This window comes from Pomacea canaliculata, linkage group LG7, assembly GCF_003073045.1.
Source record: "Pomacea canaliculata isolate SZHN2017 linkage group LG7, ASM307304v1, whole genome shotgun sequence".
Taxonomy (NCBI): domain Eukaryota; kingdom Metazoa; phylum Mollusca; class Gastropoda; order Architaenioglossa; family Ampullariidae; genus Pomacea; species Pomacea canaliculata.
The window spans coordinates 8223273-8240323 of record NC_037596.1 but is presented as its reverse complement, the minus strand read 5'-3'; the positions used below and the strand labels follow the sequence as shown (position 1 = coordinate 8240323).

Genomic DNA, 17051 nt, shown 5'->3' with positions numbered 1-17051 from the left:
CTGGAGTTCTCCATTTTACCCCTGAGGAATGACTTATCCTCCCTTCGTTGAAAGGAACTCCGGGAAAACAACGCGACAAGAAAAAGAACCGAATGGAGATAAACAACAGGTGAGTGGAAGATAAAGTCTTTGCCGATGGCACAATGGCAAATAGATTCCTCGATATGTTAAGGCAACAAGAGTATTGAAAACCATTTTTTTTCTCGCCTGGCTCCCCTCCCACCTCGAGTTCTCCACCTACACAAGCACAATGTGAAGTATGTGTTTTTGTGTCCAAGGCTGCAACGGTTCCTAAGGTAAGTAAACAGATACAATTGCCCACCTACACACAGCGATAGTCGGATTTTCTTTCCTCGTGCAACCAACCACCACCCACACACGCCTTGAATTCTGCGAAGAATAAAATGTAAATCCCTTGAGACTAGTATTCCACGCTATTTTCGGAGAATGTTAGCATTCATTTTTTATTTATTTGTTGTGCTTAACAAGCATTCACCGCACAAAGGTTCAAAACAACTTTTGATTCCCCCACATGATAAAGATATGAGTGGATAGGGTGCCTGGTGACATTTCACATTTGTCAGTGATAAATGTGCGCCGTCGTCAAGAGAAATGGGGTTAGACAGAAAAGGGGGGTAAGGAGTGACAGAGAGGGGGAGCGTGAGAAAGTGCGAAAGAGAAAAATGGGAGTGATCCGTGGTTGTTTTTTGTTGTTGTGAAGAATGCAACTGTGTCTACACTCTCCTTCATACAATACCCACACTGTGTTGTGACAGTATCGCAGTTCACACTGGACAGTTTTTCTTGTTATAAAATATAAAACACATGATATAAAACTGAACCTTGTTTGCTGCTTTGTTACCGACTAAAAATTGTCTTACTGCGTCTTGGATTTTCACGTCAAGTGTTGGAATTGAAATACCAAAAAATATGTATACTATTTGCTTTTGTGTTTACATATTTGAATGTATCATTGGTCCTTTGTCAGAAGTTATTTTATTGTAAAGTATGTGTGGTTATGACTTCGCACGGCCGTGAAACCTCCACATTTGTTGTCACTCTCACGTGATCCCGATGGAAAGGGCGGAGGTTGAAGCGGGTGAGTTAAAAAGAATCATAGACGTGTGGTTGTTGGCGGTAAAGTAGGACAAGCCACCCGACGATCTGCTGTGTGTAGAGCCACACACATAAGACTGAGCCTGTGCACGTGAACATGTACTTTAGCACGTGCTTAAAAGTGCATGTCTCGGGAAGGTTCTATCTTCTAACCCTCACACACACACCAACACGCTCGCAAAACACAAACATTATTAACTCTCCTCGACGGCTCACATAGGCTGCCAGCTAACCTGACCATTGCGACACTTGGAGACATTATTGTGAGAACACCACCTCCTGCATCTCTCCACCTTACTCGAGAGTGGTCTCCCCTACATACCACATTCCTTGCGATCTGTGTTGGCCAACAACTCGTCCAGGAAAGCGGGTGCCGAGACGTTGGGTTGTCGGCCAGGAGAGGAGAGGCAGCCAAGGCAAGCTCGACCGACCTTACATGGTGCACGCACCGCGTCATCCACACACTGATCAATAGTCTCCCCTTCCTTCCCCACTCTCTTCTCTCGCCTCTCAATCCCAGTGCCATGAGCGAACTAAAAAAGAAAGAAAAAAAAATTGTCGCCTGCAACGATTGATACTGGCAGCGCGGGAAGACGTAGAACTGCAAGGGGCTTCTGTGTACCTCCTTGCTACCGCCTCGTTTTGAATCTTTGGTAGGTCTTGAGCGTGAAATGACTGGTACATCGTACCAACTGTACCTACTGTTAATACGAGACGAATCAAATGATACTACAGAAGACAATTGATAACTATCACAGCCTACAACAACTACTACTACAACAACAGCAGCTACAGCTAATGCCACTATTGGCCAACCGCCAGCGGCAACGCGATGACGTCATGGTGTCGCGCTCCAAGCAGACGCTGGTCTCCTCTATCGACGAGGCGCTCGTGCTGAGCGCGCGAGGTCAGGAACCAGTCGTGACTCACAGTCCATTGCGCTTGTCAGCGGTCCATGTTTAGCGCAGTGCTTGACACAGCAGAACTACTGAGACAAAGACCTACATACGGAAAGATGGACAGGATGACTCGGGAGAATTACAGAGGCGTCGGGAGGACGAGAGAGAGAGGAAAAAAAGGGAGTGTTTGTGTGTGTGGGCGAATTAAGGCGTCAGCATGAGTGTTTGTGGGGATGGAAGGTCGGGAAGGAGATGAAATAGGTACAGAAAATACGCACACCCCTCCCCACTTCCCACAAATTTTAGCGAATGGTGCTGTTGAAAAAGGTGTGTATCAAACGGCAGGAATGAGGTGTGCGTGTGCTTGGTGATGCTTTTTCCAGAAGAACGAACTTGCAACCTTTTGCTCCACAATCGAACTTACGATCCACTAGGCCACGGCTACTTCACCAGACGCCATCACGAGCACTGAATTAACACCTACATACCCACAGAGGCAAAATAAGCTTTCTAGAACTTTCTCTGAAATATATCTATGTATTGCGAAGCCTGCTGATTAGAGACGACCAAAAATGCATATTGTCGGCATACGTATGACAGTCTTACCCTCGTCTGCCCCATCAACCCGCATTACCAGTAACAAACTGTAGAGGAACGTCAGGGCTATTAACGCTGTTATACAAACACAGAGGCAGCTTTACCGTGGCTCATCTTTTATTTTTTTTAACTGGGATATATTTAGCCTACTACTAAGATTTCTGTGAAGGACGACAAACAGCAGGTAGTGACGTCATTGGAACAGATGCCGGGGTCACGAGTGCTGTGTGACAAAGCCAGGTATGCTTGGGTATGGTGAAGACTAAGCCTCGAAACAATCCTACACTGAGCGAAGTCTATTAGTACTGAACCTAGCAAAGAAACTTCGTTTTAAAAGACCCCAAAATGTGGTCGTGATCTTTTTTTTGATTTTTGTTCTTAAAAAAACTCAAATAAAATAGCATCGAAAGAGAGATAAAAGAAAATATTATTTAAATATGATACAGCTAACTCAACAGGCAGATTGATTGGTTGTTGATTCTTAACGTACCAGTATCATTGGTTAGGTGAGCAATATAAATGAGTTTAAAAGGGCAAGCTATGACTGTCCTGAAATAAACTGGAAAATTAAAAAGAAAGGAGAACGATAACAAAGCCGAATAGACGGGCCAACAGAGGGAACAGAACATCCCCAGAGATGGCGTATGTTGCTAAAATTAGCTACTGAACTCATTGAGGCCTCATTCATCCTACAAAATGTACCTTCGCTTCCCGGTTCACCGACCTCGGCACACATAAATCTGAAGTATCGTCAACAAAAAACGACAAACATCCGCTAAATTTACATCATCTCACACTCTTGCCACTCCTATACTGTCACTCACACGCTCAAGTATTTCTCCTTGCTCCTCATCACATTCTCAAAACACTACTACACAATAAACAACAGGTGCACGTGCATATGAAACTTCTTCCTTCAAACTTTCTGACCTGAAACACACGATGACCATGCGCGTACGAGTAAAAAAAAAAAACACACACACGCACAAAAGTCTCGCATCCCCACGTCACATCAACAACACATACCTGTCTCCTCATCATCTTCATACATACTCAGCCTCAACGCCGTAGTGATCCACGACGTAAAGTACGCCCTGTCGCCGGACCGGAAGCTGGTGACGTTACATCCATAGTCCCGCTGCTCGCCCTCGGCTAAATCCGTCACCAGCGTGCTAATCCGAGTCCGCCGGGAGTCGCCGGCGCTGAAGGTACAGGAGGTGAAGGACGATCCCGTGGAACACTCCCTGGAGGCCACGCTGAGAGTGGCGAGCACACTGTGGCTGGCCGTCTCGTACAGCACCATGGTAAGTAAATCCAGGTCCGGGTTAAGCGCCTCGCCAGAACACAACACCTCCAGAACAGAAGAGTACCCACGGAACGGGGCGGCTATAAGTCCTGAGGACACGAGAACAAGGAGATAACACCACTCCAGGTCACATGGGCTGCTTACGTAGTGCTGTGTAGAAAAATGGAGGCAGTCTCCGCGAAATGCCGATTGGTCTGTCCAACCATCTTTCGTTGTCCACCAGCCATTGTAGAACCAGCATCCTAGAACCGCTTGCATTCTACCTACACGTGGGTGCTAAGTCATAAAGCCCAGGCATCATACCCGTAAGTAATCTGTTGACTCCATATCCCACCCGAAATACACTCTTAATGTCTCTCCTTCCCGATTATATCAACCTCCACACCCGTAAGGAATTCTGATGTCTACCTGCTTAATTTATACCTGTTGCACTCAAGTAAATAAAGATGTGGACCGCATGCCGAAGTACTTCCGATATGATTGCAAAAGGATCCAACGATGTACTTCATGCTATATTTGTGCATGCATGTGTGTATGTGTGTGTGTGTGCGAGAGATTTTCATCATTTATCTGCATGTCAGTGAGTAAGAAAATGTGTTTGTGTGTGTGAATACAAACTATCATTGCCATCGTGTGATTTAAACTATGGCCCTTGTGTAGTTGGTCCCAATGTAAAGACACAACCCTAACAATAATAACGATAACAGCTAATCGAATAAAAGTCTTTATCGAATGAAATTTTACAGAATTAAAAACTCGAATATTCCTGAAAATATGATTTTCCCTTCCCTCCTAAAGTTACAGACGTAGGTATTCTTCATCGAGAATTAACACTGCTATCAGTTTTCGTTCCTGATGTTATTTATAAATGTTAACAGAAGAAAAGAAAGACAAATATTTTATTAGAAAGAAAGACTGTGATTTCGAAATCCACACGAACTGTGTGATTCATTCCCTAAAATTAAAATAAAAACAATAAAACTACATCAGAGTAAAATCTTTACCCAACTTTAATTTGTTTCCGAGGATTCTAGAACGATCATGTAAATCGCGCAGGTACAAGAGAAAAAAAAAACGATTTTTCCAAAAATAAACACTTACCGCTACACAAAATGGCCGGTGTCTTAATTAGAATGATTGTAATGATGAGCTGAAGCGAGAGCAGCGCGCCACACAACCGCGCCATGATGACAAACTCAGAGCGGCAACGGGAGAACTCTTGCTCCTAGCTGAGGCCGCGACTACCTCCCTTGTTTCTTTGAGGGGGAGGGGGCGGGATCTGTCTAGCATCGATGAAGTCATGGACGTGGAGAGACGGCAATGACATAAGCAGCGTGTTTAGTCATAGCGGCGACAGACCCATTTTTTTCTCTTTTTTTTCCTTCTCTCTCTCTGAGATAATTTTTTTTCTTCGCAGGTTGATTTTAGTTTAACGGATCAACAGGCTAATATGAGCGCATGCTTCTTGCTAGACGAGGGACATGGAAAAATGCAGATATAATCCGTGTGTAATGAAAGGTCAGCTGGACAAAGCACGGACGCACGCGCGCGCGCAAACACACACACACAAACACGATTTATGCGAATGACTCACTCCAAGCAATGTCCATTCACTTTCTTGTGGAAACAGTTTGAAATTTGATCAGGTGTTCAGCGGAGGGCATTTTGTGACAGCTCTGAGAACACTTGAAAAGCTTGCTTTTGGGAACAGAACAGACGGCTCCATTTTAAGCCTGTTCAGGTGTTCTGAACTGAGCTTTGCCAAAAAGCGATTAGTGTCGGGGGGAGCATGTAGTGCGGCGGCCAACTTACTTTTTCTTGTCACGACGACCGACCACGAACGCACGGCCGTTGACCCCGCGGTGCGGAAGCTAGTGGCGTTGCAGCCATAGTCTTCAGACTCGCCCTCGTCAAGGTGCGACACCAGGGTCCTCACCAGCGACTGGCGCGCGTTCTTAGAGTCTATGAAACACGAGGAGAACGTCTCGAAGGTGAGGCAAAGATTTTTCACCGGATTCACGACGGCGATCAACTCGCCATCGCGAACTTTGTAAAGACTAAGCGACAGAAGATCTACTTCCGGTTCGAGGTCACCGCCCCAGCACTGAACCTCTTGTATGCTGGGGAAACCACGAAAGTCACGTACAGACATTCCTGAAAGAGAAATACGAATTAACTGAGAATGTTACTCACGAACAACAAATCCATCAACTTATTTTAAAAGAATATTCTATTCAATAACTGAAAATCTTATGAAAAAAGACTGAAGAATGAAATGAAAAGGAACAGTGATAATATTACACAGTGGGAAAATAGTTGATTTACTGCATACATGATATAAAAATAGTCACTTCCGACTCTGACAATGTGTTAAAAAAAGTTAAACAAATAATGAAGAATTCATTTGGTTAAGCGAAAGGCGAAAGGCAATTGATGAAGGTCTTGCCCATCTCACACCCCCGACTATCGACGCCATTGCTCTTTGCAGCGCTGGGTGAGGAAAGACAACACTTGCTATAACCTAAGTAACCGTTTAAATATCAAAAATACGGAGTACATCACACATCAAGATGGTCAGAAAAGAGGAAGATGACATACCTTTATTGGCTCCTCCAGCTCTTTCTGAGGTGAAAATGATGATGGGGAGCAGGTAGGTGCACACCACGACTGCCAGCCTTGTCGCCATCATGGCGAACTGTGCGAGAGCATGGTCGTTTTCTGTGGCTGCCTGAGGTGGAGTTGCTTCCCGTGAGCTTTCTAGGGTTGTAGATTTGCCTCCCTTGCAGACGAGTAGCTAAGCATGCTGATTCCAGTCACGATGCATTTCTATTGAGGTTTGCTGGGCTTTCTTTTAGTTATTTTTTCCTTCGTGAAAAGCCGTATCATTTCAAGCCTTTTGATCTTTCGCCGTTCCACCATTTTTAATCTGCTGTGATCCAGTTTTGTTATTCTTTGGCTTTCTTCCCCCTTATTTCAGTGTGTCACTTCAACTAGAATATATTCTTCAAGATGTCCTACACTCTAGGTAGAGTTCGCGAATTAAAGATTTAAAGGAAAGACGGAGTCGCTATAATTCTATGAAAAGTTATAAAGTCCTAACCCTAACCCTGTGGACTAACCAACACTAAACAAAAAATAATTTTAAATAAAAACAAGATTTCAGTTATAGTAAAATACCTTATAGCCGAGCCTAACACGTGCAGTTTAATTAATACTCGATTAAATACTCACTGTCTCTTTTAACGAGAACAGACCAGGTCTGAGTGCGAGCCGTCCCCGTTGGTAGAAAACTCGTCACATTGCACCCGTACAACCTCGCCTCGTCCTCCTCTAAATCAGACACCAGCACCCGCAACAACGACTTCCGAGAGTCGCCGGTGTCGACGACACATAACGAGAAATCTTTCGACATCAAGCAGTTAAGACGGTTGACGAAAGCTATGACGTTCTTATCGTCAACAGTGAACACTACCAAAGAAAACAACTCCTCTCCCAACTCCAACGTCGAACCCGAGCATTCCACTTCCAGCAAGCTGGGAAAACCGCGGTAGTTACGAACTGTCATTCCTGGAATAAGATGAGTTGCACGGGGACTTTCATAACAACTCTCAACAGCAAGGTCAATAGAGAAAAGCATCATCGCCTTCATTTTCCTCAATTACATTGAAACCATCCTCAACAGAAAGACCTCTTTCTCTAGCTAGCCTGGCCCGCAAGCATCTTTCATCATCTTAATACATATAAGAGTTTATCGAGTTTGTCAGTATCGTGCCCACGTATGTCCATTTAAATCCACACGAATATGTCACATGTCACAAAATATTATTCAACGTGAAGAAGGAAAAGAGAATATCCTTCAGTAATGTTTTAGAAAAAAATGATGGCAGTGCTCTCCCTGTAGAGCCTATATAAACTGACGATACGATTACACCACCGTCAGAAAAAATAACAATAATGAAAGAATTCATGCCAAAGATAAATAATATGAAGGAGTCCTACCGTTTTTAGACGCAGTGACAGCGAGAAAACACGAGATGAGACACGTAAAGAGAGAGGAACGCCAGAGTTTTGCCTGTCGGACCGCCATGATGGCGAATGAGCTCGACCCTAGAAATGCACTTTTATTCTGAATGTACTTTTATTCCTGCTGCACAGCTCTTGCGTCTGTCTACTCGTGTAATGCAGCTGCCCCACTTTACACACGAAGCATGATTATGTCGAGATGCAGATGGCAGATGGATTCGCAAAAGTGCATAAACATGAACAAAAAAACAAAACAACCAAAAAACCCAAAACGAAAAAGAAATTACCGACATTACCCGAAACTCAACCTTTCCCCTTGTTTATCCCTCGGAAAAAAGCAAAACAACTCACAATAACAAACAAATAACATTTAGTCACAAAATACAGTATCTCTCACTAAAGACAAGGGACAGCGGTTCTGAGCAACTTACTATTCATTCGTACTATGGCTGTCCATGTTAGTTTATGCACGTCGTCCACAGCCTGAAAACTTGTAACATTACATCCATATTCTCTCATCTCGTCTTCATCGAGATCTGGCACGAGAGTTCTAAGGCGCGAGTTTCGGGTATCAGCAAAGTCAACAAAGCACGACGAATATTCCTTGATTGTAATGCACTCCTTTGCCGAGGGTTTTACATACGCTAGCAAAGCGTTGTCAGACACTGTAAATATTTTTAAGGAAAAAACATTCATATCTTTCTGGAGAGTTCCGCCCCAGCATTCAACTTCCTGTATGCTTGGAATCCCCCGGAAGTCACGGACAGTTATTCCTGAAATAAAAGCCGTATGAAATCAAGCCGGTTGTACTCGGTCAAGTGATACCCTGAGACCTGGTTAGCAATATAGTGTAATTACTGCTAGTGAAACCGAGTACAGTATACAGGAGACTAGCTCTCGTATTACAATGGGGATCTGATATCATAAATAAAGAAAGAAGAGAATAAAGGTTATATTTTCTACGACGGAATATTCACGTGTCTATCTGCTATCTTTTTAAATGACTGAGACCAAAAGATGTCTAAAGAAAGTAAGCCCTCTACATGGAGACATGACATCAATAGAGCTGGTTCCTGCCAAGCCCAGCCAGCCATCGCTACATACCACTAAGCAACCAGTGTAAAGCAGCTAGCGACGCCTATACATAGTTTTCAACATGGAAAACACAATGATTATATGTTAAAAGAAGAACTGACCAGTGATCGTACTCCTGACGACGGCAGCGACAACAAGAAGCCACAGCACTAGATGTTGTGTGATCGCCATCTCTGGCCCTGTACGAGGAGCAGCCATCATGGCGGACTGCCTCTTACCTTCTCTCTTACTCGTACTGCACAACTCTGTGCGTGCCACGATACGGCAGTTAGCTCCCTTGTACTACTAGGCGATGCAGATTACTTCCCATGTGAGTCCAGTTGTAACAGGACTTTTCACAGCGGTTTTCTTCCTTAATATACCAGATCTCACTTTTTTTCGGTTTGAATATGGTTTGTATTAAGTGTTACCCAAGGGAATGCAGAACAGATACTTACTGTACCACTGAACAGATAAAAACCACTTCACGTTCTGTGCTTCCTCGATGGACCTGAAGCTGGAGGCATTGCAGCCATATTGTCTACTTTCTCCTTCTGCTAAGTCAGCAACAAGGATGCGAACTTTTGATTGGCGTGTGTTGGAGGCGTCAATGACACAGGAAGCGAACTCACTAAAGGTCAGACACTGCTGCTTTAAGGGGTTCAGGTACGCAAGAACTGTGTCCGTTGGCAATGAGTAGATCTTAAGAGAAAAAACTTCGACTCCTTGTTCGAAGATTTCCGCCAGAACATTCGACTTCCTGTATGCTAGGAATACCTTTATAATTCCGAGTAATAAATCCTGGAACAGGAAAGAAACATGGAAGGATCCGTATCTTTGCATATATTTATTATTTCATTCTCCATAGAAACGAACGACTTCATCTACAACTTTTTATAAAACATTCTAATGTGTTGATAACAATGATAAACTTAAAGCAACCATTTTAAAGACTCCAGCAGAAAAAAATTAAACAGTTGACTATTGCAAGCATACATTCTCAACGAGAATGATCCAACCGCTCGGCGGCATCAACCACAACAGTTTGTCGATAGCTCTTTCGCCTTTACATGCTAGCAAATGTCTGCAAAACCTCCTACGGCTTCTCGTTCATCTCAAAATGAACAACTACAGAAATATTAACAAAAAGATTGTTAGGAAATAGGAATCAAGCAACTAACCAGAATTCACAGCGGCGACAAAGGCGAAGAGTAGCTTCGTGGCCGTTAGCACGGCGGCCATGATGGAGAGCAACTGAGAAACACATATTCCGTCACTGATGATTCTTTGTGCGCAACTCCTACCCACCCTGTCCGCATCAACGGTAGTTAGCTCCCTTTATTCGACAGGCGCGGACTACTAGTTCCTTTCAATCCCGCTGCATATTGAGAAACTAGAGAGATACTATAGTGTATCGTGCTCATATTGTAACTCACACAAGATAAAAGATTATAGAGCTACATCCCGTATTAATCAAGAAATGCGATGTTATCCATGATACTTCAAATTTCCAGACTGTGGATTAGCTCATTAAATCCCTACAAAACTTTTCCCCTGTATACTCACTTCGCCTCTGGACTGTAATAATCCAGTCCATAGTTTTCGCATCTTCGACGGATTTAAAAGTAGTTGCGTTACATCCATATTGCCTGATCTCATCTTCTTCTAGGTCAGAGATAAGGACCCTGACCTTTGACATGCGCGTATCCTCGGGGTTGATTACACAGGAAGCGAATTCTCCAAAAGTGAGACACTTTTGCGCATAAGGATTAAGATATGCTAGGAGGAAACTGTCAGCAACTCGATACAACTTGAGTGTGACTATCGCTATATCCTGTTCAAGATGGCCGCCCCAGCACTCCACTTCTTGTATGCTAGGGATGCCTTTAAAGTCACGAGTTATCATTCCTGAAAGAGGGAAAAACATAAACCTTTCCGGGTATAATGGTAAATCTCATCGACAGTTACAAGAAAAGGATAAAGAAAGCTGTTTACCTCGATACCAAACACCACAGTGTGAATGACACGTGTAATCAGAGAGAAAAAAAATAATCGCTAAATCAGCAACTTACATTGAACAGAGGGCATTCTCTTTAAAACAGAATCAGCGAAGAAAGCAATCTCCCTCAAAGTCAATTGATTAGTCAGAACTAGGTTTCAGTTATCCTCCTAACATGTGCTTTGACTGTACCCTGTACCCACCCACAACAAACAATTCTTACTGAGAGTTGACGAGAGCGCAGAGACAATCTGTAAACAAGCACTAACCAAACATCAATGGAAATTTCAGTGCAGGGTGCACAGACTTATATCCATATTATCCATATTATCAACAAATAGCTACTTCCCGACACCCTCATCTACAAGTAGGACAAACAAACAACTGACCGTTATTAACGTTTACGGCAGTGACGACATCGAAGGCGAGAAGAAAGCAGAAAAAGACGGGTTTCCTGGTCGCTTGGGTCAGCCGTGCAGCCATCATGGCGAACTGACTGCAGTGCGCATGCTCTGTGTTCCCCTTTCATTACTTGCGCTACACGGCTTCCTGAACCTAGCACACTGGAGTAGGCGCCGTTACCTCCCTTGAACAGTTCTAACCAGTGGCTTTGTCTCCCTTTAAAGCGCCGCAATCGAAGACATGTCACGGTCCGTGTGTGGATATGTGCGTGTATATATATATCAAAGCATCTTTATAGTACTCTGATTACAGAAGCATACCTGTACGACTAAACAATTAGACGGACATACTTTTTTTTAGGTAATCCGAAAAGGTAAGAGAGTCGTTCACACAATGTTAAATTGCGCTCTAAAGAAAACTGCACGGCGGCTTTACAACCTCTTAATTGTAAATTTACGGTGGGGATGGGGTATATTTCTGTTTGAAATAAACGTGCAGAAATAGGCAGACCACTCTCCTTAATTTAAAAGCATTTCTCTGAAATCTTACTGTTTCTTTTCACATCAACAGTCCACGTAAATTTGGCGAGGTCTGTATTCCTCAAAACTCCGACTACACATCCGTACCGCCTAGTCTCCTCCTCGTCCAGGTCGGCAACCAGCGTCCTCAGCCTTGACCTCTTTGTGTCTACACGGTCAAGGACGCATGAGGAGAATTCCCCGGATGTGACACAGTCGCCAGTGAAAATGATTGAGAGACGCTAGCGTCACGTCGTCTGCGACTCTGAACAGTTTCAGTGTCAGCAAGTGCACCTCGGCCTCCAGCGCGCCTCCCGTACATTCCACTTCCTGTACACTAGGTATACCTCGGAAGTCCCTTGCGCTCATTCCTGCAATCAAGGGCTGGACCGTTAATACTTCATCTACAGTACTATCCCATCTTAATGTTGGTTCTGTGCGTGACAAAGCGCAGCCTACTGTGTGACGATTAACAGCTTCTTTACCCATCGAAACAGAAACAATAAAACCTATTGTCGGGCTTTCCCTTAATTATTTCTGAAGTCTAACAGCCTGAATTAAAAAAAATCACTTGTATAATATATTTCGAATAACAGGTTAAGACCTACACTAATGCATTAGAACACCAATGTATCGTCACAAGAACAGGCGGAGTTTCTACATGCGCTTCATGTCGGCAGTGATTCTAAGTTTGCTAGAAATATTGGGATCGAAGTGCACACAATCGCACCTCATCTCTGTACCTAATCAGAACCCGATCTAAACCTCGACAGCAGAAAAAAAAACTTCAACTCACCGTTTCGAGCACTTTCGACTGGCGACAATAACTAGGAAGAGATATCGAGAAGGATGAAGTATCCACGTCAGGCTTAGCCGCTCGAGCAGGCATCATGGCGCTCGGCCTCCACCACGTACGCTCACTCTTTCAATTTTGCTGCACAACTCGGTCTGCCTAGTAGTCAAGAGTTTCTTCCCCTGAACAACGCTACTATTACGGTTGAAAGGATGTGTCAAGGAGAGAGGACAGGCTTTTTGATTTGCCACAACCCTCAAAAAAAAAAATATATATATATACTGATGCTGCTTGTGAAAAACAAATTTTGTTCTTAGGATATACATCTAAAATAAGATTCTCGTGAACTTACGGCTTAGTGTGACTGGTAATTTCCACGTTATTTTCTCGGTCTCTGTCCCTCGCAAAACGCTCGCCACACAACCATAAATTCTTGTCTCGTTTTCGGCGAGGTCAGCTACAAGAACTCTCAGTTTCGACCTTCTCGTGTCTGCTGCATCAATGGCACAAGAAGCGAACTCGCCATACGCAGTGCACTCGGAAGAAAAATGTTTGAGAAAAGCTACAATGGTATCGTCTGAAACGTCAAACAGTTTGAGCGTCAACAAACTGACGTCCGCTTCTAAGTTTCCACCCCAGCATTCCACTTCCTGTATCTCTGGTATACCTCGGAAATTCCGAGAAGTCATTCCTGAAATAAAGAACGTCTATGCAGCTATGTACCCAATTTAAGAAATACAAATTTTTAAATTTTCCCGCGACTACTTCCAAAACAAATCAAGTTTTGATTGGAATGGTACAACAAAACTCCAGTTAACTTTGTAAACAATAGAAGCCTAACACCTCCTGTCTTAAAGCCGTAAAGAATGCTGCACTAAAGAAAAAAAGATAAACGCGAAACCCCTTACAAAGCATTTAGATAATAAAGGTTGTAGAAATATTACATAATGACTTGACCATGATCAACTTTCTGCAACCACTACTGACATGGTTTACCACGAAACATCGATACCCTAAATCTTGAACTGCGCATGCTTAGCAACACGTACAATGAGCCACTGAGTGCACTCTACAGCCTACATCTTAAGCTTTACAGCAGCTCAAAAAGCCTCGACCTCAAGTTACAAACACCAACGAAACAAACGAATAACAACTTACTGACCAGACCGACTGCAGCAATGGCGGTGATGTAGAAGAAACAGCAGAAAACCCGAGACACATCACCATTGCTCTCATTCGCTGTGCAGCCATCATGGCGATGGGTCTCAAACGGTTTTCGCCCTCGTCCCGACTACTCGTGGGGCAGAACTCGTACACATCAGTCCTAGCTAGTTACTTCCCTTGAATCACGCAGCGTTCTATAAGCGAGTGCGCGCCTTTCTCGTCAGTTCGCGATCATTTGTCCGAAAGATTCTATAGGTCTGGGAAAATGTACTACCAAGGATATGAATTCAAATTTCAGCCCAAACTCTAAGTGTATAACTGACTATTTTTAAAACGGATAATAACTGGTAGAATGGCTTTCTTTTCTCTCGAAAACAAAATATTGAAAGTATGAGAACTTACGATTCATTCTTACTGACACTGTCCAGGTAATTTTGTCTGCTTCTGTGCCTCGTAAGACGTTTGCTATGCATCCATATACCCGGGTCTGGTTCTCAACAAGGTCAGCTGCTAAAACTCTCAACTTTGACCTTTTTGCGTCTGGTGTATTGATGACGCAAGATGCGAACTCTCCGTAAGCAACACACCGATTCTCATAAATGTTCACAAACGCTACGACAGCGTTGTCTGACACGTCATACATTTTGAGGGTCAGCAGTCTGACTTCCGCTTCCAGGTCTCCACCCCAGCATTCCACTTCCTGTAAGCTAGGAAAACCACGGTAGTTTCGAACTGTCATACCTGGAATACAAAAACCGTTTTTCTCTTTCTTTCGCTCAAAATAACTTTAAACTGTAATTGAAGAAATAGGTAAAAATAAAATAAACTTGCTGAACTTGAGAAAAGTTTCGATGTACAAGAACTAAAACAAAGATTCGTTCAGTCTAATGATCCTCCCGACCATCATGTCCGCCAAGTTAATATGTGAAATTAAAGATCTCATTTAAGTTACTACAATTAAGATACTGTTAGTAAACAAAGTATAGACATTTGCTGTTTTTTTTTAACCTGGTAGAACAACCAAAGGTAACGAAAGTAGGCCGAGGAGGCAACTACAACTACAGAAACATCGATAATGAAATGCCTTCTCTCTGCAAGCAAAATGTAGGTGAACCCTCAAGCCTGCTCACCATTCATTTCACTGATCACAGGGCTAGTTTTGCCGGTTCAGCAAAGAATGATCTATCTAAATGAAGAAAATTAATGCTACTGACCACTTTCTGAGGAAACGAAGACAAAAGCGACGACGAAAAGACGAGAAAGAAGGCGCTGATGATGGCAGACATTCGCTGTCGGCCGTGCAGCCATCATGGCGGGCGGCCTCGAAAACAGGCTCACCCTCTCCGGTCATATTTGTCGAACAACTCTTGCCTGCGATTCTATGGCGAATGGAGTTACGTCCCTTTAACCGTGCAGAAAGAAGCCTCTAAAGTCTCATATACAGGGTAGCGAGAGGTACGGCGGATGGACAAAAGTAATGGAAGAAAAGGGAAAATGGGCAAATAATGGGGAAAAAATGTGAATTAAAGTGAAATATAATAAGGTACACATCCGATAACACCAACGAACATGGAAACTCACTCCCGGGGCGCACATCAATTGTCCACGTCATCTTATGGGTGTCTATCGCCTTTAGACTAGTGACGAGGCAGCCGTAGGTTCGAACCTCGTCCTCGGCCAAGTCCGACACCAAGAGGCGGAGCTTGGTATTGCGCATGTCCTTGACATCGATGACGCAAGAAGAGAACTCGCCAAAAGTGACACACTCGTTAGTCAGGTAGTTTACATATGCTAAATTAGAATCATGAGACACTTCAAACAGTTTCAGCGTCAGCAGTTTTGCTTCTGTTTGAACGTGTTTAGCCCAGCATTCCACTTCCTGTATGCTGGGTATTCCCCGGAAGTCTCGAACAGTCAATCCTGGAAGAGAAATCACCATCCTGTTCCTCTTTACCTGGTGAGTACCATGCGGCAATACTTCTCAACAGAAAAAGCGGGCATCAGCTGGCATACTAAGCATATTATCCCATGCTCTAGATTAAATAACAGAAGTGTATTATTCATATAAAATCTGCACAATAAGCAGTTTATTGTCACTGAAAACTGTTCACGTGTGATTTTAGTCCATTTTAGGTGCGTGCTTAAAGCACGCGCATTGAGGAGTCAGGAACTACTCGCTCTTAGAGCTTTGCATGAACGCTCGATAGCACACGTAGTGCTTGAAGCTAGAAATAGCATTCAGTTCATCAAAACATCCCTAAAAAGACTTCTTGAAGATAAACAACCAGAAAAACGTACTGACCGTTTGTCTCACAGGTAACAATCGTGTTTAGAACCTGAAGACACACGAGAATCCGCTGCAGCCACCACAAAGCCGTAAGTTTGGCCGCCATCATGGCTAACTGCTGCCTGTACACTGTGTGGCTTCACCCTCGTCATTACGGCAGCACAACTCTTGTGTGTTAAAAAAGCAGGAGCTATCTCCCTTTGACTGTGTCTAGCAAGACATGAGTTGACTCCCTTTCATGTCAATAATGTATTAAGAACCTAGTTTTAAGCGGTCAAAACTTTGCACGAAAATTTATTTTACTGCAATTATTTGTGTAGTTTAAGGTAAAAAAAAATTTAGTGTAAAAATATAAGCTATAAAATTATTCCCGTGAAAACAGTCGAACATACTTCTTCTTTGTACGGCAATTTTCCACGTGACTTTGTGAGTATCCAAAGCCTTGAGACGAGTGGCCACACATCCATACTCTCTGCTGTGTCCTTCTTCCAGATCAGAGACCAAAACTCTAAGTTTCGTTTTTCGAGTATCGATTGCATCGATGAGACACGAGGAAAATTCTCGAAACGTGAGGCACTCGCTGGTTAACGGGTTAACATAAGCCACAACCGAATCTGTCGCAGCCTCGAATAGCTTTAGTGATAACAGTTTCACATCTGCTTCCAAAGTCCCTCCCCAGCATTCAACTTCCTGTATGCTTGGAAACCCGCGAAAATCTCGAACAACAATCCCTGAAATGAACAAGTTCTCTCTTTCTCACTTATGTTTTCACGCAAACAAATAAATAATTTGACAAATAATCATCTTGGTTATGTTGATTTCTATTTTTAAGTATGAAGTGAGCACATTAATTCAACGCCGACAGTTTCCTAA

General features: G+C 43.4%; 1 protein-coding gene across 31 annotated transcripts in view; it reads right to left on the bottom strand.

Moving 5' to 3' along the window:
• The window catches only part of LOC112568586, a 244811-nt gene that overhangs the window by 27273 nt on the left and 200487 nt on the right, over window positions 1-17051 (bottom strand). The window contains exons 1-2 of one of the 31 annotated variants that reach the window (XM_025245949.1): window positions 16194-16413; window positions 15473-15811 (exon numbers count right to left, since the gene is read on the bottom strand). The exons of 23 other annotated variants lie outside the window; for them this stretch is intronic. In XM_025245949.1, coding sequence (XP_025101734.1) covers window positions 15473-15811; window positions 16194-16287 — 433 coding nt within the window. In that variant the 5' untranslated portion in view covers window positions 16288-16413. Of the gene's footprint in view, window positions 1-3638; window positions 4397-5730; window positions 6073-6516; window positions 7105-7149; window positions 7599-8372; window positions 8715-9137; window positions 9359-13079; window positions 13808-14293; window positions 14633-15105; window positions 15335-15472; window positions 15812-16193; window positions 16414-17051 lie in introns of those variants that run through there. 7 more of the 31 variants (XM_025245938.1, XM_025245931.1, XM_025245950.1 and 4 more) reach the window with 7 other exon arrangements.